This window comes from Rhopilema esculentum, chromosome 20 (assembly GCF_057945365.1).
Source record: "Rhopilema esculentum isolate cy_ngs chromosome 20, ASM5794536v1, whole genome shotgun sequence".
NCBI classification, from domain to species: Eukaryota; Metazoa; Cnidaria; class Scyphozoa; order Rhizostomeae; family Rhizostomatidae; genus Rhopilema; species Rhopilema esculentum.
This window is the reverse complement of record NC_142834.1, coordinates 11,403,292-11,430,157: the sequence shown is the minus strand read 5'-3', so window position 1 is coordinate 11,430,157 and position 26,866 is coordinate 11,403,292. Positions and strand designations below refer to the sequence as shown.

Sequence of the window (26,866 nt, the reverse complement as noted above, 5' to 3'; positions counted from 1 at the left end):
AAACATCCTTGATAAACATTGTAGCATATACGAAGTGCATGCAGGGTCCACGCCATTAATCCCAAATTGGAGGGGCCAACAATGTAAATAAAGTGTTATCTTACCCCCTCTAGCCCCAATTTTGGCAAACATTACAATGATGCTTTTTGCTTGTAGACTTTGGTTCAATGCATTTGTTTTAATCTAAAGGTTTATCTAAAAAGAAAATTGAGCTGATTTAATCTTTTGTTGAGCAAAACAATGAGGAGGCCATGCCCCCTGGCCCCCTTGTGGCATGGGTCCTGATATGTCATCTTTTTACAGGATCTTTAGCATACAACATAAATAATTTAAAACTTTCGTCAAATTTAAATAATGTTCCACCTCCAGCAAAGTTTTACGTGAAAAACTTGGCTTGAACTCCTGGTGCTTTTTATGATACATTCTCGACTTTTCAGATACATTTCCTGGCATTTTTATTCGGAGTAACCATATTTTTAAATCGCAGAAACTATGGAAGGGGGTGTCTTTTTCAACTGAAAACTTTTTTCCCAGAGCATTCCTTGACATACAAACCAGGGGTGTGTCAAGGGTTCCCCTTTTAAAGTCCATATTCTCATCTTTTATCTAATAGCTATGGTCACTGTCTAGAAATACGTTATACTTTAATTGTTTTACATCTATTTCAATTAACACTAAAAATTGTCAAAAAAATGGAAATTTTAGTTCAATGGTTCTTCTTCACTTCAATGAAACCCAGTGATGAAACCCAACAAGTGCTTGGACGTTGTGGAGGAGGATCCTTCATGCTCCACCAATGTTTTCATTTTGATACAATGGCGGGTAAAGAATGCGAAGATTTGGCAGCGTTATCAGAACTTGACGAGGAACTCGTTTTAAGTCAGCTATATAAAAGATATAACTCGGATGCAATTTATGTAAGTTCATTTATTTCCAATTTTTGCAGATTTGAGTCGAGTTTTAGAATTCGAACAATCCCAGTCTTGTTTTGAAACACGTCTACATCTTCACAAACACCTCAGTATTTCTGACATAGACGGGCGTGTATAATTATTTAAACAAAAATCTAAAGGTGGTTACGAAAACATGAAAACCTACTGTCCACCATGGCTCTTAAAACTGATTGATTGATTTATATGGGGGTATCTACTACAGGGAATCCATAATTGAGAGAAAATTTTGCACAAACAAGACGATGATTACATCGTAGTTTTAGGGCCTTAAAACAAGAAGAGTCTAAAGTTTTCTTTTTAAGGACCATTAGGATTTCCTTCTAACAAAACAACTGGTTATCATCACTTATAATTGTAACAATTAAATTGTTAAGTGACACAATCTATGTAGAGAGAAGTCGCAGGGGCCACAAAGAGAAGGGGGATGCTAACCCACACCCCAGTAATTTTCAAGTCATCATGCTCAAGTTTGTAGGAAGGAAAATGTTTCCCCTCCACACTACAATACACCCTACCATCCTTGAATCTGCATGCATGAAGATAACTGGGATTGTGCAAAGTTTTTAGGTCAACAAATGCAAAAGAAGCCCCTTATTTGAAAATGTGAGGCACAGACCCAAACATGCTTATTTCCCCTATTTTGATAAATGCTTCTATTCATTGTTTTTTCCAAGCTCACGGTGCATCAGAACACTTTTTTCTATTGTATAGAGTCCTTTTTGCCAGTATTTTATGACCATGGATACACAGCTGTAAACTGCTTATTAACGACTGGCTTTCTTGATTTGATTTTAGACATATGTTGGTGACATCCTTATAGCCATTAACCCATTTAAGTCCTTGCCCATATACTCTGCCAAGGTAAGATACCATTTTAATTCTTATGTTCTTCTAAAAATGGAAGCTCTTAAAACCTAGTATCCTTGGTTTTTTAATTTATTCCTAGTCATTAAAAAATCTTGAATAATGTTTTTGACAAAAAAAACATTTTTATGATGAAATTCTGTCCCAAACAATTTTGGCATTATTTGTAGGTTTTATAATATAAATGCATTATATAAGGCTGTAGCTTTCTTCTTTAATGTTGGGAAAATTTGTCTTCCCACCGTTTACACACTTTTTTTATGAGGAACCTACCTCAAGGCCTAGCTCCAAAAGTTCCTTATTGGTAGACCTCAAATCATCAAATTCTAGTACCAAAAGTTCCTCAATAGTTCCTTAATTTGTTAGTTTGACTACAATAAGCCTTGGCACTTAATAGAGAGAGGGGCGAGACAGCATATGCGGAAACTACTCAATGAAGCACTTGACACACAAATACTAAACAATCTATGGGAATATTGGATGCAAATAAATGGAACAGGCTTTTTAGTTCTTGATGCTTGCAAATATAAAAAATTTTCAAATCGAAAAGTTCCTTAGGGATTTTAGTAGTATAAGTTCTTTAAATATTATATGGCCTTCTACATGTAGGTTCCTTATAAAGTGGTTCCTTATAAAAAAAAGTGTATAAAGTCTTCTAGATTATTTTAGCCATATTTAAACTTGTTCTTGTACCCACCCAATTGATGATACCTGTGATTTTCATCTCATATGCCTTATTAACTATTTTTCCACTCTACATTCTACATTGCTTGATTTGTCTCCTGGGTTTCCTTTCCTGAGAGCAATATTCCTCAAAGTGTATATACATTCAATACAACTGAAGGGAAACTCTAAAGGTCTTTATATTATCTTTTAAATTCTGTTATTACCAAAAATTCATATTTTCCTAAATTTTCTCAAGATTTCCACATTTTTCAGTTTTCAGACCAATATAAATTTGCACCAAAAGGCAGCAATCCTCCACATATATTTGCAATCATGGGTAAAGCATACCAAGATTTGCTTGGACTTGGGAGCAAGTCAGCCCAAAATCAGTGCTGTGTTATCAGGTACCATATGGTATTTTTGGGTTTTTGTGAATTTATGAGCAATGGCATCTTTGTAAGCACATCAAATAGTAAAAAGCATATTAGGTAGTCCTTATAAATTATGGAAAATTATTCTTTGTCTTGTAAGAATATTGAAAATTGCTAAGCTTCTCTGAATGAACTCTGCTCTACAACATTATCAATTGTCTCACAAAAGCCTGTTTTGTTAAGTTTTTAACATATTCTTGTTGTCATTGTAGTGGGGAGAGTGGAGCTGGGAAGACTGAAAGTTGCAAATTAATGATAAAACAACTAATAGAGCTCTGTGGAGGTTCCTCAGAACTAGATCAGCAGATTCTACAGGTAAAGAGTTGCTAACATCTAATTACTCTTATCTGCTTATGGAGCAGGTCTAGCCATTTGGGGAGAGTTAAAGCTTGTGTTTCCCTCCAGACTCTTCTCAAAGGCTGGATCCTAATTTGCTCTAAAAACAAATTGCTCTTCTTGAAATCAATTAAAAATTTTAATTGAAATTTTTTTTTGGCAATGCCCTTTCAATTAAAGTGCAAAGTTGTTAGAACAGAAAACTAGTTATGCACTGTAATGCTTTATGATAACGCTTAAAAACTTTGTTCATATCATTTTTACAAAACATTTCCTCTTTTGTCAGGAAACATTTAGCATATTATTTGGTCATATTTTTTATCTGAGACAGTATTATGGTGACAGAGCCCATTTATGAAGGAAAACATTTAAACTGGGACTAAACAGTTTTTACATTTTTTTTGATTTCCAGGTCAATCCCCTACTGGAAGCTTTTGGGAATGCAAAGACAGTTATGAACAATAATTCAAGTAGATTTGGAAAATATATTCAGTTGAAGCTGAAAGAGAAAAAAGGTAATGAATTTTTAATCCTCAACCATTCAGTAAAATTTTCATCCTTACTGGAAATCAGACTTTCTGTTTTGAAAAGACCTTGGTGAATTTTGTGTCTATGCCAAATGCTGGTTCGGCCGCTTTGCATTACTAACCAACTTATTGTGTTTCTCAGCATGTTCCCCTGTACATTCCCCATTTTATTCCATGGCAGGAGCATTGAGAGTGGTTTAGGTGGGGTTGATTCTCTGGAGCCTGTGCTCCAATGAGGCCAGTGATAATCTTACACCCTGTTACTATCAGATTGTCACAAGATCTATTTACAACGCAAAAGCTACTACTTCAAGCTACTTATATGGAATAAATGCCTGTGATATTATCACAGAGAAAAAGCTGTCCACGCGTTCATTATTCATGAATACCATGATTTTGCACAATCTAGTTGAGAATCATTGAACAATTTTCTCAACCAATGTACCTAAAGGTGCTGTAGTTCTCTTGGAATCCTCTGATTATTTTTTGTTCAATTTGGCAACTTCAGTTCAATCACCATCTGTAAGCACCTATCTGTGACAGTATAGCACTATGAAGTCTATTTGGTAACCAAAATTTGGCTTACTCCTTTCCCTAAGCATCCATCGCCAAATTTCCAAAGTAAACAATCTTGGATTCACGTTTTTATTATCAAAATTTCCTACAAGTTCCGAATTTATCTTATCTTGTCAGAGCTTATTCTATGGAAAGTTTCCACGAATCATCAACTATCTGATTTAGCAGTGATTTTAATGTAATGAAAAGTTTCCAACCCTTTAGCTTATCTTAATCTTTTTTGATTTAGTCGATGGTGCAAAGATATCCGAATACCTGCTTGAAAAATCAAGAGTTGTTCATCAGAATCCTGGCGAGCAGAACTTCCATATATTTTATTATATCTTTGCTGGGTTTAAAAAGGATCAATTGGTCAAGCTACATTTGGACAAGGCAAAACCTTACAGGTATAAATACAGTTTTATTTACTCACAAATTTTTTTTTTAATAAGAGCTATAGTGGTGTGGTGTGTATTGTGAATATATTTAAACTAGTTCAATTTTTTGTATAGACACTGTCTGTTATGAATGAAGTAAGCCACTGTTACTCAGTGGGGGTTAAATGTGTTGGAAGGGGCGGGGGCTAATGGCAAAAATATTTATAGTCTACCTGCTCTCACAGCCACTGCACCCCTGCTGGTAGTGCAAAACTTCAACATGCTAAAATTTTCGTATATGTAATGACTGCACTGTGAAATTACATTATTCAATATGTATATTCATTGATACTGGAATATACATAAATGACGTAACACCTCAAAATTTTTAGCTTGTTTGCCTGTCTAAATAAGATGCATTTTTTTGTTATTCTTTCAGGTACATCACAAATGGAATTTCATCATCAGTAAGAAATTTTGCTTCCTGGGAGAAGGATTTTGATGATCTTGTTAATGCCATGGACATTGTTGGCTTCACAGAACAGGCAAGTTGACTTTATCACTTTCCACAGATGATGTAAAATTACATTAAGCCCTGGATGACAAACAAAACTTTAATGTGACAATCCAAGTTTATGGTCCTCATGCGACCATAATTTGCATTTGCAAAACCTGATTTGAGCAAGCTATTTTTATTGATGAAATTGAAGAACTAGGAAACAGAGTAATAGCCACAGCCACTGTTGCATTGGCAGCCTTAGGCTATATTGCTAAGAATAATTTATTTAAGCCATATGATGGCTTTTTAAGTGGGGAAAAAGAGGTTTAAAAAGCAAAAAAGCAACTTCTTGACTGAATTAGTGATGGCTGGAGAGCGAAATTTTACACGCATGTTTTACGTAATTTTTTTTTCATTTTATATACTGAGAGTGTTTACTATATTGATCTGTAAAGTGACGATAGGGCAAGCATAAGGTTTCCTAGTGCAGTAAACTCTTACCTAGCTTCGGTCTGTATAGCCTGTGATACTCTACCGCCAGTAATCTTCCTCCCCCCCCCCTTCAAATTTGTATTGCATGGAAATGTAGCGTAAGCGTTGAAATATTTTCAACGTAAATCAAATTTTGCTTTTTATTCTGCAATCATCAGGAACAGCAAGAAATGTTTAGAATATTAGCTGGTGTGCTCAATATTGGGAATCTTCAATTCTCGTTGGACGAAGATGACTTTGCTACTTTGCAGCCAGATGAGCATCTGAAGGCGTCATCGGTAAGAACTTGAAACACAGTTACCTGCCCACCCTATTTATTCGAATATAAGCCGCGGCTTCTAATTATTCTTTGGCACGAATCGATGCTGTTTATAATCAAGGGCTGCTTATATACGCGGGAGGCTTACATTGTTTAACCCATATTTTGCCAAGCTTAGCTGCTCCCTGAAAGCTGAGGGTAACAGTGTAGAAGATGAGGAAGAAATACTTCTGGACGATTTTGATGATCCGTCATCTGGACGATGTTATTGTTGGTTGAACTTAATAATGAACTAAATAATGATGATTTTGATGATCCACGCCACCGATTCTAAAGTGGGGCCAAAAGGGGGGCTACCTATTTAATACCTCAAAGGGGGATTTGATACCTAAAGTCAACAAGAAAAGTGGGGGGGGGGCCATGGCGATGGTCCGTTATCTTCAACCAAGTATCTCTGCGTGGGTTGGTGCAGCTTATAATCAAGGGCGGCTTAATAGAGTTAATACAAGTACATCCTCAATGCGCTGTTGGTTCTCTGTAGAGATGAAGTTACGGTCATTATTTTTAGTCAATAAAATCAGTGAAGAGCTTGTTCATCACCAAGCTTCAATAACTCAAATGTTACCTTTTTATTAAGAAACTAATGTATGCAATTTCATTGCCATTCTTATGTTGGCTTGGTAGATTCAAAGCTTCATTTCCCTGTTTTGTTTGGCCCACTAGTTAGTATTTGTCATAAGATACCATCCAATTTTTTATATTATGGTATTTATGTTTATATTATAATTCCATACTTTTCTTGGGTCCTGTATATTACAGTCTTAATATTGTACTCTTTATTTGTAGTATACGAATCAGTTGAATTGAATCGGGAAAATTTTGTTGATAATTTGTTGCAGGCTGACCTGCTATTATTAAAATTCATGCACTTACTCAACTCATTTCCTCATTTCAACTCTTTGAATGTATTCTTTGATCATTTGTTTCAGTTTCTGCTTGGCCTCAGTTCTGTTAATCTCTGTGACGTTTTGACCTCGTTTGTCACTGTCACTCGAGGCAGTCACATTAAAAGAAGATACAATAAGATTCAAGCCCAGAGTATGTATGGTTTAATTTTCAGAATTCAGTTTCACTATTTTTCACATCTCAGAGGACCATCTAAACATTATGAATTTTATTGGAGCTATTAAAGTAAATATTGGAGTGATATGCAGGAGGTCGGTCACTCGTTTTTTTTCCATTTTACACATTGATCAGATATCATAAGCTCTTTGCCATATCTTTGAATATGTGAATAGAGGTTGCAAAAGCAGCAAAGCAACTTTTCGACTAAATCAGTGATGGCGAGCTTGGTTTTTATACGTGTGTTGCATTTTTCCATCCTAATTTCTTTTTTATAATATATACAGAGAGCTCGAGCCCATGTTGATTTTGCAAGGCTATTTTTGACGAGCTAAGGTATTTCAGTAAATGCTTACTTAACCTCAGACTTTACAACCTGTGATACACTACCCCTTGTTGTGTCTTTCACCTAAATATTCTGCACCAAAACATCTGAAACAGTAATGGAACTGTTAAAGTTTGAAGTTGTGATTTTCATTTTGGTTCATAACAATATGCCAAAAAAGGCGTACACTCTCCTAAAATGAGATTTATAAAACAATATTTCTTTTGTGCTCAACAGGTTGTCGCGATGCAATGGCTAAATCGCTCTATGGGCGGCTTTTTAGTTGGATTGTTAACAAGGTAAATCAGTTGGTTGCCCCTGAGTTCATTCTGGAATCAAAAGAAATCGGTAAGTATTCGAACAGTTGCAAAACGTCTGTAATCGAGTCTCAGACATAACCAAGCTTTAACATAGGGTAAGGGGAGTCTTTAGCTACCTGCAACTCGAAGTTAGAAGCAACAGTTTAGTCCATGAGAACGCAAATTTCTTGGATGTGGAGGACGAAAGGAAAAAAATGAAGATGAGCTGGATATCTTATTTGTTGATTACGAAGGAGAACCAGAAACTGAATAATGATATGTATTCGATGTAAAATAATTCTTAAACAATATCAAGGAAAAACGCTTTTGCTATTTTGAAAGTCCATCGATGTAAAACGAGATTTTTTCTAGCGTTGGAAAATTTTGGTAACAAAAAATATCGGTTTCCAAAAATTCCAGTGGGATTAATTTTCGGTTGCCCTGCTTCAACGAAAATTAATTCCTTCAAAAGTTTTGGGTACTTGATGTAGTAGGTTCACATCGATAAGCAGGTAGAAACAAAACATAAATATTGAATATATATTTGATAAAGGTTTCGTTGAAAGCTAACTGGTGTACCATTGAAATTGTATTTGTAGCAAACTTTTGAAATTTTCAATCCTTGCTTGATTTCAAATTACTCGTTGCTTTCATTTGAATTAAGAGAGCGACGCAATATGAGCAAATTGCCGATGGGTCTTAAGGGCGTCGATGAATATGTTAAATAAATACCAACACAAGCGTGAATTGTGCTAGCTTTTCTTTTAAGTATAATGATTTTCCATCTATTTTTATGGCTGTTAAGTGACACATATGCTGTTTTATATGTGGAACTGTAGGCCTTCTGGACATCTTTGGATTTGAGCATTTTGAGAAGAATTCTTTTGAGCAAGCCTGTATCAACATGGCCAATGAACAACTACAGTTCTTTTTCAACCAGGTAAATTGTCATTCTAAACTTATTTTGCAACGTTTTTCATTTACTCGCTTTCTGGAAGTGATTGAGCATATTTTGTTCAAAATATACTTTTGACAACGGTTAAACATAACTGTTCAAGTTTTTCATCTTCAAACAGATACATTCCTTTGAGAACGTAGTTAAAAAAGTGTGTTTAGCTGAGAGCAACTCGAGACCAACTCTTCTTTTCAGGGTTAGCCCTTGGTTCAATACATGCATACTTCTCATGAACCAACATAGGGCCCTAAGACAATATGCTAACGGTGTAACAGCCGATGCTGAGACAATCATAGACTAAAAAGATGTAAAAAAGTTTAGCCAAACCAATATATGAGCCTAATCTCTCCTACATCGGAGCGTCAAACATCATATTCACGACAAAAAGACAGGCTTAGATTGGGGTTTTTCCTATTTGCGAGTAGCATTCTTTGATATTATTCATTTAATTATTCCACATTTTCTCATTTTAGCAGTATTTCTTACTATATCACCGGTTGTAAACTACATTATATAGGCGTCCTTTTTGAAGATAATTATTTACATTCCAGCATATTTTCAAATGGGAACAAGAAGAATACCACAGAGAAGGCATTGACTGGAGCGATATCAAGTTTGAAGATAATCAGCCTACTTTGGTATTTTTCTGTTTTGAGCAGCTTTGATACCTCGGTTATCAGCCATAAGCAATTATAGTTTTAGATGCCTTAACAACGCCATCATTCAAATATTTCTGCATTTCTCAGTATTTCGCTTTCCGTTACATCTTATTGTGTCTTCGCTTTAACAATGGAAACTCGAAGAGGTTTGAAATTGTTTACCATCAATAGTACGTAGATGTATTGCACCAAGCAGTTAGTTATAAGACCTGTATGTATAACTACTGCTCTCCCTGAAAAAGCTAAGAAAAGTTTTATTCCACTCAATTTATAAAAACATAATAGTTTAAAAAGATGCATCGGTAAATTTCCAGCCTACTTTCCCATTTTCGACTTCAGGTAACTGTTAGATCCTCGTTGTAGTAATAAATTGATTTTGCAAACTTTGCAACTTCCCGACAAGGTTTTTATGTTCCTTGTAACGAAGTTATCATTGTAAAAAACTGTATGTCGTTTATATTACAAGCATTATTCTATTTGAATCCATTGATAGTGATTATTGCAAGCCAAACACACGTTTGCAAGAAGAAGTTTAGATTCTCAAGGTTTATTTCTAATTCAATTAACTGCGACATCTCTTTATTTTGTTAGCGAGGAGAAGTTTAGATTCTGAATGCTGGAATATGTTTGGCTAGAAAGTTTGCAAAGCTAATGATTAAAGAGATTCAAACGACATTTATGCATTGATCAAGCTATCAACTTTCCTTTCTTATATTCCTTTTAATGCAACGTGTTGTTGTAATGTGACACTGCCTAATTTCAGTTATATTTTTTTGGAACAGGACTTTTTCTTTGGAAAACCAGTTGGCTTTTTAACACTTTTGGATGAAGAAAGTCATTTTCCCCAGGTAAGCAAGATTTGATTTATTATTATATGCACACATTTATGCACAGAAATTTTTCGTGTAGTTAAAGGTGGAATTCTCTTGTATTGGGGGCTGACACGTTCTATATTTATATATGTATGTATACAATATATGACCTAGAGACAATGGGAGATGTTATATCTAAACGTATTTTGTGTAAGGAAAGCTGATTCACAAAAAGTTTGATTCAGTTGCCTCTATTTTCATTATATTACGTTTTTAAATACGATAACCTTGCGTTGATTTCGTAACCCTTGCTTGTTTAATTCCATGCGCAGATTCCATGTAAGTAAACGTGTTAGAATTTAATGAATGCAACAAAATATTTTCCTAAGCATGAGTAATATTGATAGCAAAAGAGGTAAGGACAATATTTTGTAGCAACATGTTTGTTTGTTCATAACTAGGGTTTAGTCAAAATTCAACGTACCGCAATATCAAATAATCTTTTAAAATTAAGAGTTCCAAGTTTGATTCAGTTTTCTCTTTCATAGAGCACCGATTTGTCGTTTACGCAAAAGCTATCGCGGAGTTTTGCAAGTCACAAAAAGATTTTCCAAGGACCACGAAGTGATGCAAGTTTAACTTTCACAGTCAATCATTATGCTGGCAAGGTTCTTTTCTTTTCTTTTTCTTTGTTGTAATTTAGTTAGCTCTGTCATAAGAATAATCAAAATTCTATATTAAGTATTAACCTATTCTTCCTTAACGAACTGACCATTGATCATTCAATCACTTCAACCAATCAATGATCACCTTTTCACTGATCACCCAAACAAGGCAAGGATTAAACACTTGGCAACATCAGACACTTACTATTCACCCGATCTGTTGTTCAAATCCAGTTATCATTAACCCTGACGAGTTTTGGAGTTATCTGCCTAGCAAGTACGAAATATCATATCCTGAAACAGGTAAACTTGCAATCTACATTTTGATAATGTGTTCCCACTACACAATAGAAACTTTTCTAGTTCAAGGGTTGTTCCTGGTTGCAGCTTTTTTTATTTTGTAGGTTCAATATACCAGTGATGGTTTCTTGGAAAAAAACAAAGATGCTATTCCACCTGGGATGGTACAGTTACTGCAGAAGAGTGATAACAAATTGGTTTCTCAAATCTTTTCTGGTAAGTCTACTTTATTAATTGCTTTTCATTTTTGCTACTAATGATTGAGATGTCTTTCTTCATTTTGATGTTTAAAATGGCCGACCCCGAGGAACTTTTCGCTTTGCAGAGGGATAAAACTCGTTGCCTTCACTGCGTATTATACAGAGAGATAAAACATTATACATTTTCTCATTCATGTTTTATCTTTATTCGTTTAGCAACAATCACTAGAACAGGAACTTTGGCTCTGCAGGGCAGATGTACCCTAAAAGGCAAAGATAGTAAACAGACAAGGGTAAGCATTTCGTCATTTGCTTTGATATCCTTGTCCGCAAGTTTAGAAGCAAAGGTTACGATATTAGCTTTTGCGTTCGCCTAAGGCATCATATTCTGACGCAACCTAAGACACCCGATCAGCCCTGACTGAAACATGAATGAATTTGATCGTTACTAGTTACTAAAACATATGAGAAAGGGAAACCTTCATTCTAAATGATCCTTTTTACTACAGAAGTTGAGTGCATCAAGACAGAAATTTATGGCAAACAAAAAAGCAACGACAATCGGAACTCAGTTCAAGGTATGGTATAGTGTGCAAATTTTTACTCGGCATCCTGTTAGTTTCATTTCTGTTTTAACTGTAGCCAGCTCCTTTATAGACAGTGCTTTATGGCTTATCGAATTTCAATAAAAATTAGAGAAGGGATGATATAATATTATGGAAAAGTTCTGTAAGGAAGAAGAATATAATGTTTTAGAAATTTCCAAGTTTACCCCGACTAGAAATTATTTATAAAAATAAGGCCTGCATGTGTATGAATGCTTTATTCGTAAAATCGCCGTATTTATACATCAAGGTATGGGTTACAATGCTGCCATAATTTTCACGACGTTTTTTATTCCACCCAAAATTGCCCTTTGTAGTCCAGATGGCTCTGATGCTAAGATGATACCCCCACTCCCCATCATTACATTTCTAATCGCTGTCAAGTTTGCAAAAAGACTCCTTTGTGATATCACGGTACTGTTAACGAGCAATAACATCTGTTTATTTTGTTTTACAGAACTCCTTGTCTGTGCTTATGGAAAAGCTGAATGCAGCTGCTCCCCACTTTATTCGATGTATCAAACCAAATGCCGAAAAGGTAAACGATTGTAGAAGAATAAGAATTTGGTTCTCAGAAGGCCGATGATGTTGAATAAACTCTTAATGTTGAATTAAAGCCAAAAGGGCCGTTTGCAGCTTTCAATTTTTTGTGGGATCATATGCCTTTTTTTCCAGACTGGGTTAATCTTAATTATTTCAAATAACTCACCCAATTTATGCATGCAGCTACTTATTATAAAGGTTTCTGTTTGCTGTTCTGCTTTTTATTGTTTTAGCCCTTAAAGATAGGGCCACTATTCTGTGAAAGGGCTGTACAGACTGTGGTTTGTACTCGAGAATAACACAGTTCTACGTCAGGTGCAAAACGTAGGCAACTGCTGTTTGCAAAACAAGCTATTAACCAGGTTCCTCGTATGTTTTTTAAAAAAGGTGAGAAAAACAGCTAGCTAAAACAACAAATTCGACGCGGGACAATGCAATACAGATTGCAGAACAAAAACTATAAACAAGGAATAAACCAACGAGGTCTCTTTGTTAAGAAATCCGTTTTTAATTTTTAATAAGTAATCCGAATAAGATTTTGTATTTTGTATTGATAATTTCCCAATTTAAGCAGTGAGTGGAAGTATTATTTTAACATTACCAGTCGCAGGAAACACTTGTTCCACAGCATATTAACATTGCTCCCTGGTCATTTCTTTAATTTTCTAATACTGGAATTTATTTTTCGTAAGTCATATTTCCCATATTTTCAGGTTCCATCTAAATTCGATTTCCTGTATGTCAGAAGGCAGGTAAAAATGTCTACTTTCTACAGCAATAAGATTATACGCAAATTGTGTTGTGTATTGTATACAGTAAACCCGTATAAAAGAACCCCACTTTACAGACCTTTAGGCTACATAGAGACATTTTAGGCCACTTATTCTAATGATTGAGAATAGTTTTAATTTTTTGTCAGTGTAGATATCAGTAGTTCAACACACAAACAAAATGTTTCAGTGTAGATAAATCCCAAAAACACGGCTTGAAGTTTGCTGAGTTTGCTATTCAAAAGTGCAATTAGATTTATAAAAGCCTTAAAGAACTAAAAGATGCTTATTCATTCAGAACCTCATTAGGGTAAATTTAAAAAAATTAAGATTCTTTTATTTTGGTTTCCACTTCATGAAATGCAGGGATTTGAAGATTTTATATTCTTTAAATATGGAAAATAGGGCAGTGATATAATATTTTTTATTAAAGACGGGCTTTCTACCGTCTTCTCTGCACACACTTTCCCTGATCATTTCCTAAATGCCTCCCTTAGTTGAACTACACAGGGATTCTTGAGACAACCAAGATTCGCAAAGATGGTTATTCTGTCAGAGTTCCATTTCAAGACTTTGTTACCAGGTTAGTTTTTGTTGTTGTTTTATCTCTATCTAGAGTAGTGATTATAGCTTATCTTTTTGTACTATACTGCTTAAAGTTAAAAAAACTCAAGAAAATTTTGAAACAAACAACACTCAAAACACCTTTTTCTGTAATTTGTTTCTACATTAACCATTAACATCCAAGAATTTTGGGAAAACTTCGAAATTTCTAAGAAATTTCATGCAACCAATTTTGATAGACTTTTTAAAAATCTTGACATCCAAATGAGGGCTTTTACCGGTTGAATAGTTACGCATTCGATGTAGCCACAGCTCAGAGTGTAAGGTAGCTGCCAGGGGGGTGTTAACCCCTTTCCTTCATAATGAAATATTTTTCGTTAGCTGTCTTTAATGTCAGTGTGAACTTACTTATTTTCGACAGATAAACTAAGCATTAACGTATTTTTAAATATCAATTTAGCTACTAACAGATACCATAAGTATGTTGACAACCGAATTTTTATCAGGTACAAAGTTATATCACTTGATCTTGGTTTGCTTCCAACTTCTCAATCCTGTGCATGGATCCTTCACATGGCAAAGATGACACACTGGAAAATAGGGTAGACCCATTTTCTTTAGTAGTTGCTATTGCAGTTATAAGACGGTTTACCAGCAACCTCGCCACCAGTGGCGGGTACTTGGGGGGGAGGCGAGGGGGCCACCGCCCCCAATACTTTAGAGGACAATGGTCTTGTGTTCTAAAACAATGGGAAATTTGACGTCATCTCATTAAAACAATTGGCTTGCCCCCCCCCCCAATATTTGACCAAGTGTCCGCCCTGCTCGCCATTTTTTCCTGTTAAAACAAATATCATCTTAGGCCTACAGACGATTTTTATATAGGCAAACTATATCGGATAGCTTTTTCAAAGAAAGTGCATTAAAGCAGTCGATAGATTTGAAAAACGGTCAAAATTGTCCACGCGATAAGCGCAATACACTCACGCGTCTACTGATTGGCCAATAGTTGATTCAAACATGGCTTTAGTCACTTCTGTTTTGTCGATTGCCTTTAAAACCTATTCTTCGGGATTATTTTTTGTTTTTTGTTTTTTTTTTGTGGCACTGTTTCTTTACTTTTATGGCATGCTTGATAGTCCCAGACCAGTCATCAATATACCAAGAGGTTTTATTAAAATTTTTTTATTAAGTTGTCTTTTCCTTTGTTTTTAGACATACCAAAGTGTTTTTGAAATACTATCATCTTGATGTGCTGTCGGAATACATTCAGACTCTTGACAAAAATGCTGTTCAAATTCAAAGAGGTTTGTTTGTTGATTTGCCATGTTTCGGATTGCTCAAAATGTTCCATACGACGTTGTCTTTTTAATTTGGTATTTTCATTGAATTATCTCTAGTAAAAATTCTGATTCACCTTTGTTTCGATTTTGTTCGCCTCACCTTCTTGCCAACACAGGCTAGATTTTCACTGTCTGCCCACAACTGGCCTAGGCTCACTCTGGGGGGGGGAGGGGGGCTAGTTAAACTAAAATTCGGGGGTAAGCCTGCTCTGGGTCCAACACAGATTAGCGTTACCGCCATTTAATGTGGACCAAACTTAAGGGTGACCCTTTGTTAATGCACTATTGTTGATGACAGCGTATCATTTATGTAGGCCTAAACCTAATTCCATTTAAAGAAGCTTCTGACCCTGGCACATCTTTGACAGCTCAAGTGAGCCGAGCTAGCCTTTTTGTATGGAGCTGGCATTGCTAGAATTGCCGCCTTTCCATCTTACGAAATGTAAAATTATGTGTGAAATTCTTAGATATGTTCTTAGAAATTCTTTGATAAGTCTTTATACTCTTTGAGCTATGGTAACATAAGGAAAGATTTTTAAAAGTTTGCAGCTCACAAGAAATTTCTAGGTTATGATAGGCGTGATGGCTCTTGCATCCGATTTCTTAGCATTTTTGGTTTGAATTCTTGTTTATGTATTTCATCATTCATTTTAATTATTTTCTAGTAAAATTTAAAAGTTAAAGCACTGTTAGACTGAACCATTTGAATTGCATTGTTTTTTGACTAAGGATTTTCAATATTACGCCGCAGCCTCTTATACTTATTTTCTAGGCATTTTTTATGTTTTGGATTACAGCATTTTATTCCTTTTTAGTTGTTAGGGGATTTTTGGATAGAAGGAGGGTGCGCAAAACTAGACTGGCTGCTGCGAAGGAGGCACAAACTGTTTCAAGTTTTTTAAGTCACATCGAAAGAATCGGGAATTTCTTTGCGAAAAGGGCATCATCGATGGATAAGATTCCAATTAGTGAGTGCTACTATTGCATATGATCGTTTTCATCTTTTTTCTCCTATCAAATGCCCTATTGAAATTCAAATTTTTAAATGCAGATAAGGATTTCTAAACTTTTATATAATTTCCTGAATCTTCAGGATTGCGTTATTACACTCCCCTCACGGACTGTTTCAGGCCTGTTTTAGGCAGCCTTTCCACTTACCCGGCCTAAAACAAGAACGGGTTAGAAGATATCTGTTTTTGCGTTGCGTTATCACTATCCAGCGGGTTTTGCCTATAGTTTTGCCACAGGGTCTCCGAAACCTCTCAGTGATCCCGACTAAAATTCCAATTATGCCTTGGCTAGTTTGCTCAAACTTTTTGTACTTCTAATTTTTGTAGATTGCATGCCTTCGCCTTCCTCTTTTGAACCTGAAGACGAATACTTCCCGCTCCCACCCTCCAGCATGATGAGCCATAAAGAAAACGTTGTCATTCGGCCTTTGAGACAACCATCAGTTGAAGAAACAGTAGAAAGAGAAGAAGACGGAGATAATTTAGAGGTTGAAGAAGACACTTTCAAGCCAAAACCAAAGTACGAACCAAACAGATTTGGGAGGGTTGGAACAAAGAAAGCGTAAGTGATTCTTACAACTTCGAGAAATATTTCTTAGTATTTCACCTAATGTTTTGGAGATAACATAACTTTTGTTGTGTTTATACATCAAGTGACTTTTAATACACATTTCTTGTTGTAACAATTTTCCACTAAAGGGTAGGGTGGACAAACAGTAACCGAATTGCAAATCAAGTGAACAAAATCTATTAAGGCTAAGGCACTCTAATAATCTAATTTTCTATTCCCGAAGATTATGTTTACCAAACCAACAGCTTTGTTAGTACCATGTTTTTAATTTTCTAATCAATTTGTGATGCTATCAAAGTTTACCACCATACTAGATCTGATATTTGAGCGGATTCTTACTGGCGATACTCATAGGCCATATCAACATTAGCGAAGCATTTTGTGCAGAGAACATTTTAACAAGCTTAAAAATAAATATTTGGGGTTTAAGTTGATATTTTATTGTCATGTAAGTATTTCGACTATTCAAGTAACCATATTTTTTCGCCAGATATTCATCAAAATTTACAAGTGCGATAACTTTCGCAAAACTTGAGATCGCGCGTTTGCTTATTCTGGTATTGTGCGTCGGGGTCATTGGAATAAAATAGCAAAGTTTTATCCCATTCCCCCACGGTATGTGTGATCAGATTCTTTTTAAAGGGGGGGGGGGGGTTCATAAGGCCAGAAAACGTACTTCTGGAAGAATTTCTCGCAACCTTATTGGTTCAGTTCGAAGACGATTCCCGTGGCGGTGATTCATTTCCTAGCCAATCAAGATTTGCCGCATATGCCCAAAAGCTTTTAAAGTAAGACGGTTTAGAAAGCTGAGACCATTATTTCATATCCTATCATGAATATTTAACCACGTTACCCTATCAGCTAGCATAAATAAATACCGAGAAATATTTAAAAACCTGGTGATTTGCTCATCCTAAACCCACAACCCCACATCATCCCGAATGATGGCACTCAACAGGCCCAAACCGGTCCAGAGACAGACCTAATCAAGACTCATAAAGCACCACCCTTCTGAACATTACGAAGCCAGAGTGACCAAGAATGCATTCACTCTGGGACCTCCGAGTAAATTTATGTTGCAAATTGTCCATGAATGAGGAAAGTTTCCATGAGTGATTTTGTGTTTGGTCGGTTTTATTTTTGTTTTCTCTTATCTTAAGTTATTTTGTATTTTAGACCTTTTAGCCAGTTTTCTTTCTCACAGAGCAGCGCGTTGGTTCCAGGAAACCCAGATACCCAGAGGTGCTGTCAATGGATCAACGGGCAGTCCTGATGTTTGGTTTCATGGCTTGATACCAAGAAGGTATTTTCATATTTCTGTTGCATTACGTTGAAACCTGTTTTGTGAGGCTTTTAAACATAGTCATACCCTTAAATCTTTTATCTAAGGAATCTGCTAGTAAACACAGATCAGCACCTTTTTTCCTGATTTCAAATTGCAACACAATACCCACTTGACCATTGTATCAGCGAACATTTTAATCAAGGCAAAGAGAACTAGTGGACATGGTCCCCCTTCTTGAGCATGGCGCCCTTCTTGGGCATGGTGCCCCCCTCAAGCATTTTTCCCTCCTGGGTTATATGTCAATGGTCCAATTTCTTCCTCAATCAACTTTATAACAATTGTACCTTTACAGTAAAATTTGATTATAATGTCTTATGATTCAGTTGTAGAAGCATAAGATAATTTCAACTGTCTCGGTGCTGGCGCAATTCTTCTAAGATTTCTCTTGGCAAGAATCTATTGTTTTTCTCCGTTTTAGATTATGCAATTATCGCAAAAGCACTCTTTCTCATTTAAGGCATTCATAGAAAACATTTTCAAAGCTCTGTCAAATGCTTTCAAATCTCTACTTTCTCACTATAGGGAAGCTGAGCGGCTACTTGAAGATAAGCAAAATGGTTGTTTCTTAATTCGAGTCAGTGAAACGAAATTTGGCTACTCGTTGTCGTTCAAGTAGGTTATGTTCATTTTTTAAACAACATCCTGTGGTTGTTATCAAATGTGTGTTACCTCTCCCCCCTTCCCTCAATAAACAATTTTAAAATACACCTGAGCCATTATAATTTCTTGCAGACTACATTCAAATAGTGTGTTTTTATAGAGAATAGTTCAAAATTGCTTGAAAAGAGCAAGGGAAAACTGCTAATGTGAATTACATAAATACTCTTGGTGTTCAAAGGCTTGAAAGGAATTGTACATTGCACTGATGCTTGCTATTTTAGTTTGAAATACCATTGTACAAAGTATGTTCTAAAAATGCCCTTTTATTCGACCATCTGTCATATTTGCTACCATAGTATCTCCTGTTCCAGCAGGAGGGAGGAGGAGGGAAGGGGGAGGGGGTGCCGAGTAGCTCTATAGAAAATGAATACCATAGTTATTAATTTTTGTAGCCCTATTTTCAAGATTTCTCTATTTTTAGGACACCTATCCGATGCAAGCACTTTTTTATCGAGCAAACTCGATCTAACAAATACGTCATCGTTGGTTTGCCGAAAGCTTTTGTTAGCCTCCACGACCTCATTGCCCATTACAGTAAGGTATACAAAACATCACATTTGCAACATAGCTACTTCTTTTCAGTCAATTATTTGTTGATTTTGAGTTTCTATAACATAAATCTTTAACCTCAACAAACTTTCTATATTATGTGTGATAAGATGCTTTCGAGGCCTCGCTTTAGGCGATTCGAAGATAGATTGAGACAATTTGTATTCAACCTTTAAGGGAGAGACTTCACAAGGAGTATATAAACATTATGACTCATCATTAAATTAGGAATGAGTTTAAAGGCAATCTGTCACGACGTTGATTGATTATATGAACAAAGGGATTTTTTATTGTTTCCAGTCCCCCTTTAATTTATCGCATTGTAAAAAATATGGCGGAGCGCTGGAATCGTGTTTAGGCTATTGTTCCAGCTATTGTTCTCGTTAACCAATTCACAACGAGACAGATTGCCTTTAAGAATGATAAAATATCCTAACTTCTGGATGAGCTCTCCACTGAAAACCAAATAAACCAGAGAAATCTCAATCAACTGTCTCAGAATACGTTAAAAATACCCGGATATCTTTATTCAATGTAAATTTTTTATGTGAATTTATAAGTTATTATAATAATTGTACTGAGCTTTTGTATTACTTTTCAGAGGGTAATGTTGTGTTTAATTATGTCATATATTTATATATATGTCATAATTATGTCATATGTAATTTCATAGGTGGAAATAAACGATGATGGAGATGTTCTCACTGTTCCCTGTGGTCAGGTTAGTGTATTATAAGGAAACACTTTAACTATCTAGACAAATAGCTCTAATGTGTAACTAGCTTGCAAGTCAGAACTGTGAAATCATGATTGTTGTTACTGTATTTTGTCAAGCTGAACAGCTTTAATTTTAATCAAATGAATCAAAAGTTAAATCGCATTGCTTTAGTAACGGTCTTAATTTTTTTTTCTTTTTGTGTTGGCTCCAGTTAAAAGCAGGTAAATAAATTGAATAATGAGCAAAGAAATGAATAATTTGTGCTTTAACCATCAGAAACTTTTTAGACTTTTATTCTTACTTCATCACACATATTTGTTTCGTCTGCCTTTTGTAAGTGATTATTTAGTAAATACTACCTTCTGTTTGAATACTTGCTGCTGTGAATTTGTATGAGTTTTTATGCTCAAATTATTTATCAAAAAAGAGTTTGTCATCTTTCTTCAGCTCTTTACCACATATGACATTTATTTCTCTGTAATATGGCTTTATAAAATGGTTTGAAAATTGTTTAAGCAGCAAAGCCACTCTCCTGACTATGAAGACTTGTATGCAGAGTTGGCAAGTGTCATCAATAAGAAAAAGGTACACTTTTATTCATCTCTTTGTATTGTTTTAGAAAACTCTATGCTCCTAGGAAGATGAGAATCTGCACAAACTCTTGTTAGTGTGCTCTTGGTATTGGCTTCAGAGAATTTTTCTGTTTGAAGCAGAAAATCGATTGGGTTTTATGAAAACTTCACTGAAGTTGTTGTTGATCAATTTGTCTTTGAATTGATAACATTGTTTGACTTTAAACATTGAGTCCCAGGTGCAAAACCCTATTAATCATCTGACCTAGTTACCTTAGCTTCTAAAATAAATATTTCAAGAATCTTCTAATAATGCGACAATTCTAAAATAGTTTTGGAACAGTTTATTTTAATCTAAATGGTTTTCTGATAATGCGACAGCTTAGGTTAAGTGTGGTGACAAAACGAGTAAGGATAAAGTAAAAACCCGCTTATAAAAACCTGGATTTTCAAAAACCTGTTAGGCTAAAATTTCAAATATAGGCCTCCTCAACATAGGAACCTTTTCAGGCTAAAATTTCAAATTAGATTCTTAACAGTGGAGCTGCTGTAAAGGTTTCTAGGTCGAAACTGTTGAATTAAGTATCATTTTCTGCCTATATCTTTGAAGCAAAGCAATTTTTCTTTGAAGCCTGAGAACAATACTGTGTCTATTTTTTCCATAATTCCAATAAATTTGCAAAGAACGAAATTTTAATTTTTATTTATTTCAAGTATTCTGCATATACAGTAAACCTTTTCTTTTAAATGACACTTTTTAGGATGAGAACTTTGGCTTGGTTCCAGTCGACGAACTACCGCCACCAATACCCCTCAAATCACGAGAAATTGAATTGAACAGAACGCTGTCTAATGAGCTGCCTCCGCCTGTGCCTTTGAGAGCTAAAGAGCGATTGCAACACAGAAAAAGTCACGAAGAAATTGATTTGCTACCACCACCCATCCCAGAGAGAGCTGGAAGGAACATGAAAAGGTAGACATTGCCATTTTACGTATTTATGTTTATTTATGAATATTTATAGTTATTTATGTTATTTGCCCTAGGCTCGCTGCAATTTGTTATTTGTATATTTTGATCGTCGTTCATGTCTGTAGCTTAAATTTTTGTATCAAATATATCAAAGATATACGTAAACATAGTTCTGCGTGTTTAAATGGTCTGCACGAGTAAAATAAACGTTTTCATTTTGTTAATTTTTGTGAAGCTTTGTGTCCCAGCGCTATTTGAGAATAGTAATTACAACTTTGAATTAAATAATTAATTATAAGACTAGCAAAAGCAAATTGAAAATCGTAGACATATTTATTCACCTTTTGAAAGTAAACTTGCCTGCTCAGTCTAAGGTTTCTACTGGTTACCTTTAGAAATTCATTTGTAACTCTGTGTGTTTTACTTTAATTGAATCCGTTATAGTTTTTGTATGCTAAATCTTGGCGTAGGAGGTGTATAAAACTGTTTGCTCTGAAGCGGGAACTTTTCAGTTGCAAATTTGTTTAGAAACTTTTGATACACGAACACCGGAAATAGTAAGAACGGATTTAGGGGGGGGGGGGTGTAGGGGATGCAACACCCCTCAATATTTCTGCATCCTTCTGTGAATTTTGCTTCTGTTCGGTAAGCATCATTTTGTCGTAGTCAGTAGAAACAAGATAACACCAATATTTTATTTTATTTATCTTGTCTTTCTTACCTTAAAGTTAGGAACTGAATTTTTAAAATGGGCGTTTCCGACATTATTTTATAGTGACTTGAAGGGTGTGGAACCAAATCCAATTACTGTCAACCCCCCCCCCTCCCCCCTCCCCCTCCCAATCATTTTTTCTTAGATCCGTCTATGTCCTGCACCGACCATTGACCGGTCTCAGGCCACGGTCAATAGTCGTTTGTAGCAAAATGATGACCAAAGTCTTTCTAGGAAGAACATAGTTTGATAACTCCACTGGATACCCCGTCCACATTATAAAAGCTTGCGAAAAGATATCAAGGCAATGCATTTTATTTATTCTTTAAAGGGTATTTTAGATGTTTTTATATTCATTTTGTACTTCTTGTTTGTTAGTGTATTAAGTCTTTCGTAGTCATTACTAAAATGAAAACGAAATTGAACTGTATCATTAATTGAGCTTATATGTCTTAGATAAGATTTTTATAGATGAGACCGGTATGTATGTTATAGATGGTTATTTGAAATTGGCATAGCCCAAGTTGGACTATTTGTTGTAAGAGTAATTTCGCCCTAATCAACTTTATTTTGAAAGGTACAGACAAAATGCAGGGGTATGTTCTCGATGTAAACTTAGGTAATCGCGTTAGTAAAGGGTTGAGAGAAAAATTATGATAATAATAATAATAATAATGGTATAAGGAGGGGACAGCGACAGAATATTTTTCTGAAAGTTCTGTACAGGTTTCTTTAGGTTGCTTCTTTAGTGACATCGACTTCGTACCTCTTTGACCACTGAGGTTGTTTTTGTATGCAAATTACCATTGGGCTCAGTCATACGTCGAAGTTTTTCCAGCTTTTAGGAATCTAGATGCCGCTTTGAAGCTTCATAGCCAATTTTGAAGTAGCCTTTATAGATACTCCAATCTATGCGGTAAAAACCCGTTTAAAGAACCTGATTCTGTAGCAGGATGGATTCTATACTTTGACATAATGGCTCTCATTGAAGACACCCAGCCTGCAGTTTCTTGTATTCAGGTTGTTACTTTATCTCAGTTTTTCACCTTAAGGTTGGAAACATAGCACCCTATCCTATCCTGCATATAAACTGACCTTCAGTTTCAACTCTTCTGTTTTCTCATCCACCATCTATCTAAGTTTTACCAGTCACTACAGAAAATATATTAATACTCAACGAAAGCTTCATATTTTGCTGTATATTTAATAAACTTACAAGTATTATTCTATTTCATGATGACTGACATAAGCAGAAAATCGGAGAGCTGTTGTGAATTTTTAACATTGCAAAGTTTGTAAATAATTCTTTATGCAATTGGGATTTTCGTTTGATAGATAAATATGTTTGATGTTGCATTTTACACACATGAATACTTTTGGAACCTTCGTTTTTCCTTTATCTTTGCTTCGTGATACTTGCTCACTAGGCTTTGCCTTCGGCGAATTAGAAGTTAATGAAAATTAGGAGCCTGGAGTAAGAAATTTGCAAAGCCAACTCAACGTATTTCAGTGGAATTGTCTTCTACCGCTGCCATTCTCTACGTCCACCATCTAGCTAACTGAGGGATGGGGAACTACTGTCTCTAGTGTCACGTGGATGCGAGTGTCACGAAAAAATATTCCTTGACTGTGAATCAACAGGAATTCCACTCAAAGCTGCTATGCTCATGGGACTAAAAATTTCACGAGGGTAGTCTTCTTTCTTTCAAATGATGCAAGAGCAGCGAGTGTAAACTCAAAGGTCATGTCGTAAAGCATCCTCTAGAGAATTTACGATACCCAAATGCAAAACGCACGTGAGACAGTTTTAAGAATTGACGGTGAGTACTCTGTCGAGCATGGACTGCCATGCCTCTTCAAAGTTCATAGAGAATGCGGAATTTATAACATTTGTTGGTTGAGGGATATACGTTTGGTAAGATCTAACTTCTTTCGCTTATAATTCTGCATTTTCTGATAGTGATCATGTTAGAATACTGACCTCTAACATTGAGTTCACGATATCTATGTTGTAAAGTCTTACCTTGAAGTGCCTTGCCTAGGAGACTATTTTCGAAATAAACTTTATACTTTATATGAGGCGCTGGAGAAACGAACGAAAACTTTCCAGGCGCGAAGTTATTGCAGAGTTCAGAAAACATGTCAACATTTCCCTGCATGAACGTTGGTCCTTCTCGCCTTCCGCAAGTTAAGTTTTCCTTGCATCTTTTGAATAGAAGTTTCTTAGAAATACAATTCAAGTAAAATCATATATGGTTTAGTATTAATGCGGTAAACTCCTTTCCATTTTTAGAATTTTATTAATTTATGCCTTGGCTTTCCTCAAAGCTACTTCATAACGTTCCTCCGGCCCACACCTGTGGAACCGTAATGTTTTCTGAACTCTGCTTTCCAGTGTCCTAGGTGTTTAGGCAAACATGAGTTATTTAAACAGATTATTCGATACATTATGTTGCATTTCAATTCCTACTAAGTTCGTAAAAGAAAGTATCCATCAGGGCATTCGAAAAGATTGATTTCTTATATCAAGATGTTACTCCCGGTTCACCAAACGCCATTTTGCGAAATCGGCATCACAGGGAGTCCACACTGCAAAATATCCCAACTGCTGCTTCCTCCCACGTTCTTCTTTTACATCAATTTTAGCGTCATTGCGTGAAATTCTTTGCACAAAATTTTCCAACTCCTTTTTGCCCATCTTCTTTCCTTTATACCGAGAACAATTATCCCGTTTTAGTTGCTCGTCCTCGGGGTCGACATGAGATTTTGGTCTGGATAATCTCTCGGTAAGTTGGCTCATTTCATTCTTTGTAATGTAAACTTTACCATGCATTGTTGGCTGAGAAATATCTTCATTGCTCTCTTTACGGTTGCGAATTCTGGCTTGAGTGAGCCTCTGTACCAATCTATCTACCTCATTTTCGTCGAATTTTCTTTCTTCGTTGCTGTTAGGCTCATGCTCCTGCTCAAACCCAAACAAATTGTCATGCTCTTCAATATCTTTCTTGGGTTCCTCCTGCTTTGGGGTTGCGGACAGTTGCCGCACAATCCGTTCAGCTTCGGTCGGAGTCACACGTTTGGCAACAAACATTCTTCGTTGTTCTGCTTCTTCCACATACTTTTCGTTCCATCTTTCAGGAACTTTGCTCAATCTCTGTGCAAGCATCTGCTCTTGCAATGGCGACAACAGGTGAGGCTGATAAGTTTTCGGCAGTCGTAATGGCCTTGGGAGTCTAGATTTTCTTTGCTTTAGCTTGTTATACCTCATACCAGGTAAAGTAAAAGAATCATTCAGTAAAGCCGAATTTGTAGTAGATTTAAGAGAAGCGTCTTTACTTTTGTCTTGACTGAAAATCGAATTTTGACTCCGAGAGCGCTTGGCTGTTTCCAAACTGCACGTTGTTTTCGCTGCCATATTGTGATAATCCTTTGTTTTGAAAATAACTAGCTCCTGTAAAGGTTTTCGTTCCCCTTCTGTTCTTTTACAAAAAAAGCTCTACATCTTCACAGTAGTCAGATCATTCACAACACAACTTCTTGATAAATTCAGCTTTTTCACTGTCATCCTACTTCTTTTGTTTGACCACAAATCAGAACTTTCTCGTTTCCCGCTGAAAAATAATCGAGATATACCACTTTCCACCACCAAATATCGTATAAATATCTCTAATTTGTCTCAGTGAATTCGCCTTCTGATAATCCAAGTCAAAAATTCGCTAAAACTGCTTGTGATTTGGGTCACACCATTTAGCAACGTAATCTCGTCTCGACCTAAATTCGCACAACCTCTGACCAATATTGTCGTAAATCGCATTTATCTTTTGAAAACAAGACTCTTTTAAATGGTTGACTAAAGCAGTGGTTTCGTTGGCTTCTCTGTTGGTCATTGCCTTTAGCACAAAAATTTCATTGTAGGGCTGCTTCAATTTGAATAAAGATTCGTATCTATTTTGGTTGTTACTAAAACATTTTCTGTAAAAACAGCATTCCACTATCAGCCTCCGCTACAACATTTGACGTCATGCTGTTGCAATACTGCTTCACAGTTTTATCAACCTTTGCTCAAAGTATGGACCAATCTTGGAAGATATTGCAGAACTTAGGCATAAACCTTTAGCGCATCATCTTATCAATACTGCAAGATGTTCCATACGCGTCAGATTTGCTGATTTAGCTTATAAAAATTTAATTATAAATCATTGTATACCGCCAACTTGCTCTCATTTACAGCAAGGACAATGCTTTGGCGTGTTTTCCATGAAAACGAGCATCGACATCTGCAATTGACAATGTCTTTCCCTTGTTTGCCCACTGTCTTAAAACGTAATGTGTGCGTAACTCAATATGTCTGCTTGCAAGTTTCTTTTGGATTTCCCGTTCGCCCCGTCGATTAAGTGTTTACCGACAAATTCCTTTGAAAACCTTATGTCCGATAGCATGGATATGAACCGTATACAGACAAAATGTGTAAGTTTGAGCTTTTGTACACGGATTAAATCATCCATGTCATTGAAAGTAAGATTTGTAGTCGAATATTTTCCAGTACAAGGCCGAACCCTAGGAGGATACTGAGGGGCGGAGAGACAACTTTGTGTTTCTACAAAATTTGACAAGAAAAAGAATATGGGAGGGGTATTG

At 35.8% G+C, this 26,866-nt stretch overlaps 1 protein-coding gene across 1 annotated transcript; it reads left to right on the top strand.

Annotated features, from left to right (window-relative positions):
• Positions 1 to 550: 550 nt before the first annotated feature.
• On the top strand, positions 551 to 23,610 carry LOC135687621 (myosin-IIIb). The gene is made up of 30 exons (XM_065204222.2): positions 551 to 917; positions 1,749 to 1,814; positions 2,757 to 2,887; positions 3,127 to 3,229; positions 3,663 to 3,765; positions 4,583 to 4,739; positions 5,149 to 5,254; positions 5,859 to 5,978; positions 6,949 to 7,057; positions 7,644 to 7,754; positions 8,545 to 8,645; positions 9,212 to 9,298; positions 10,102 to 10,167; positions 10,680 to 10,799; positions 11,201 to 11,312; positions 11,513 to 11,589; positions 11,806 to 11,874; positions 12,359 to 12,439; positions 13,158 to 13,196; positions 13,712 to 13,797; positions 14,285 to 14,380; positions 14,994 to 15,085; positions 15,937 to 16,089; positions 16,459 to 16,693; positions 17,907 to 18,005; positions 18,570 to 18,659; positions 19,129 to 19,246; positions 19,930 to 19,977; positions 20,494 to 20,559; positions 21,308 to 23,610. Exons 1-30 carry the CDS (start codon positions 693 to 695, stop codon positions 21,521 to 21,523), a joined length of 3,282 nt encoding a protein of 1,093 aa, XP_065060294.2. The 5' UTR covers positions 551 to 692; the 3' UTR covers positions 21,524 to 23,610.
• The last annotated feature ends 3,256 nt before the right edge of the window (positions 23,611 to 26,866 follow it).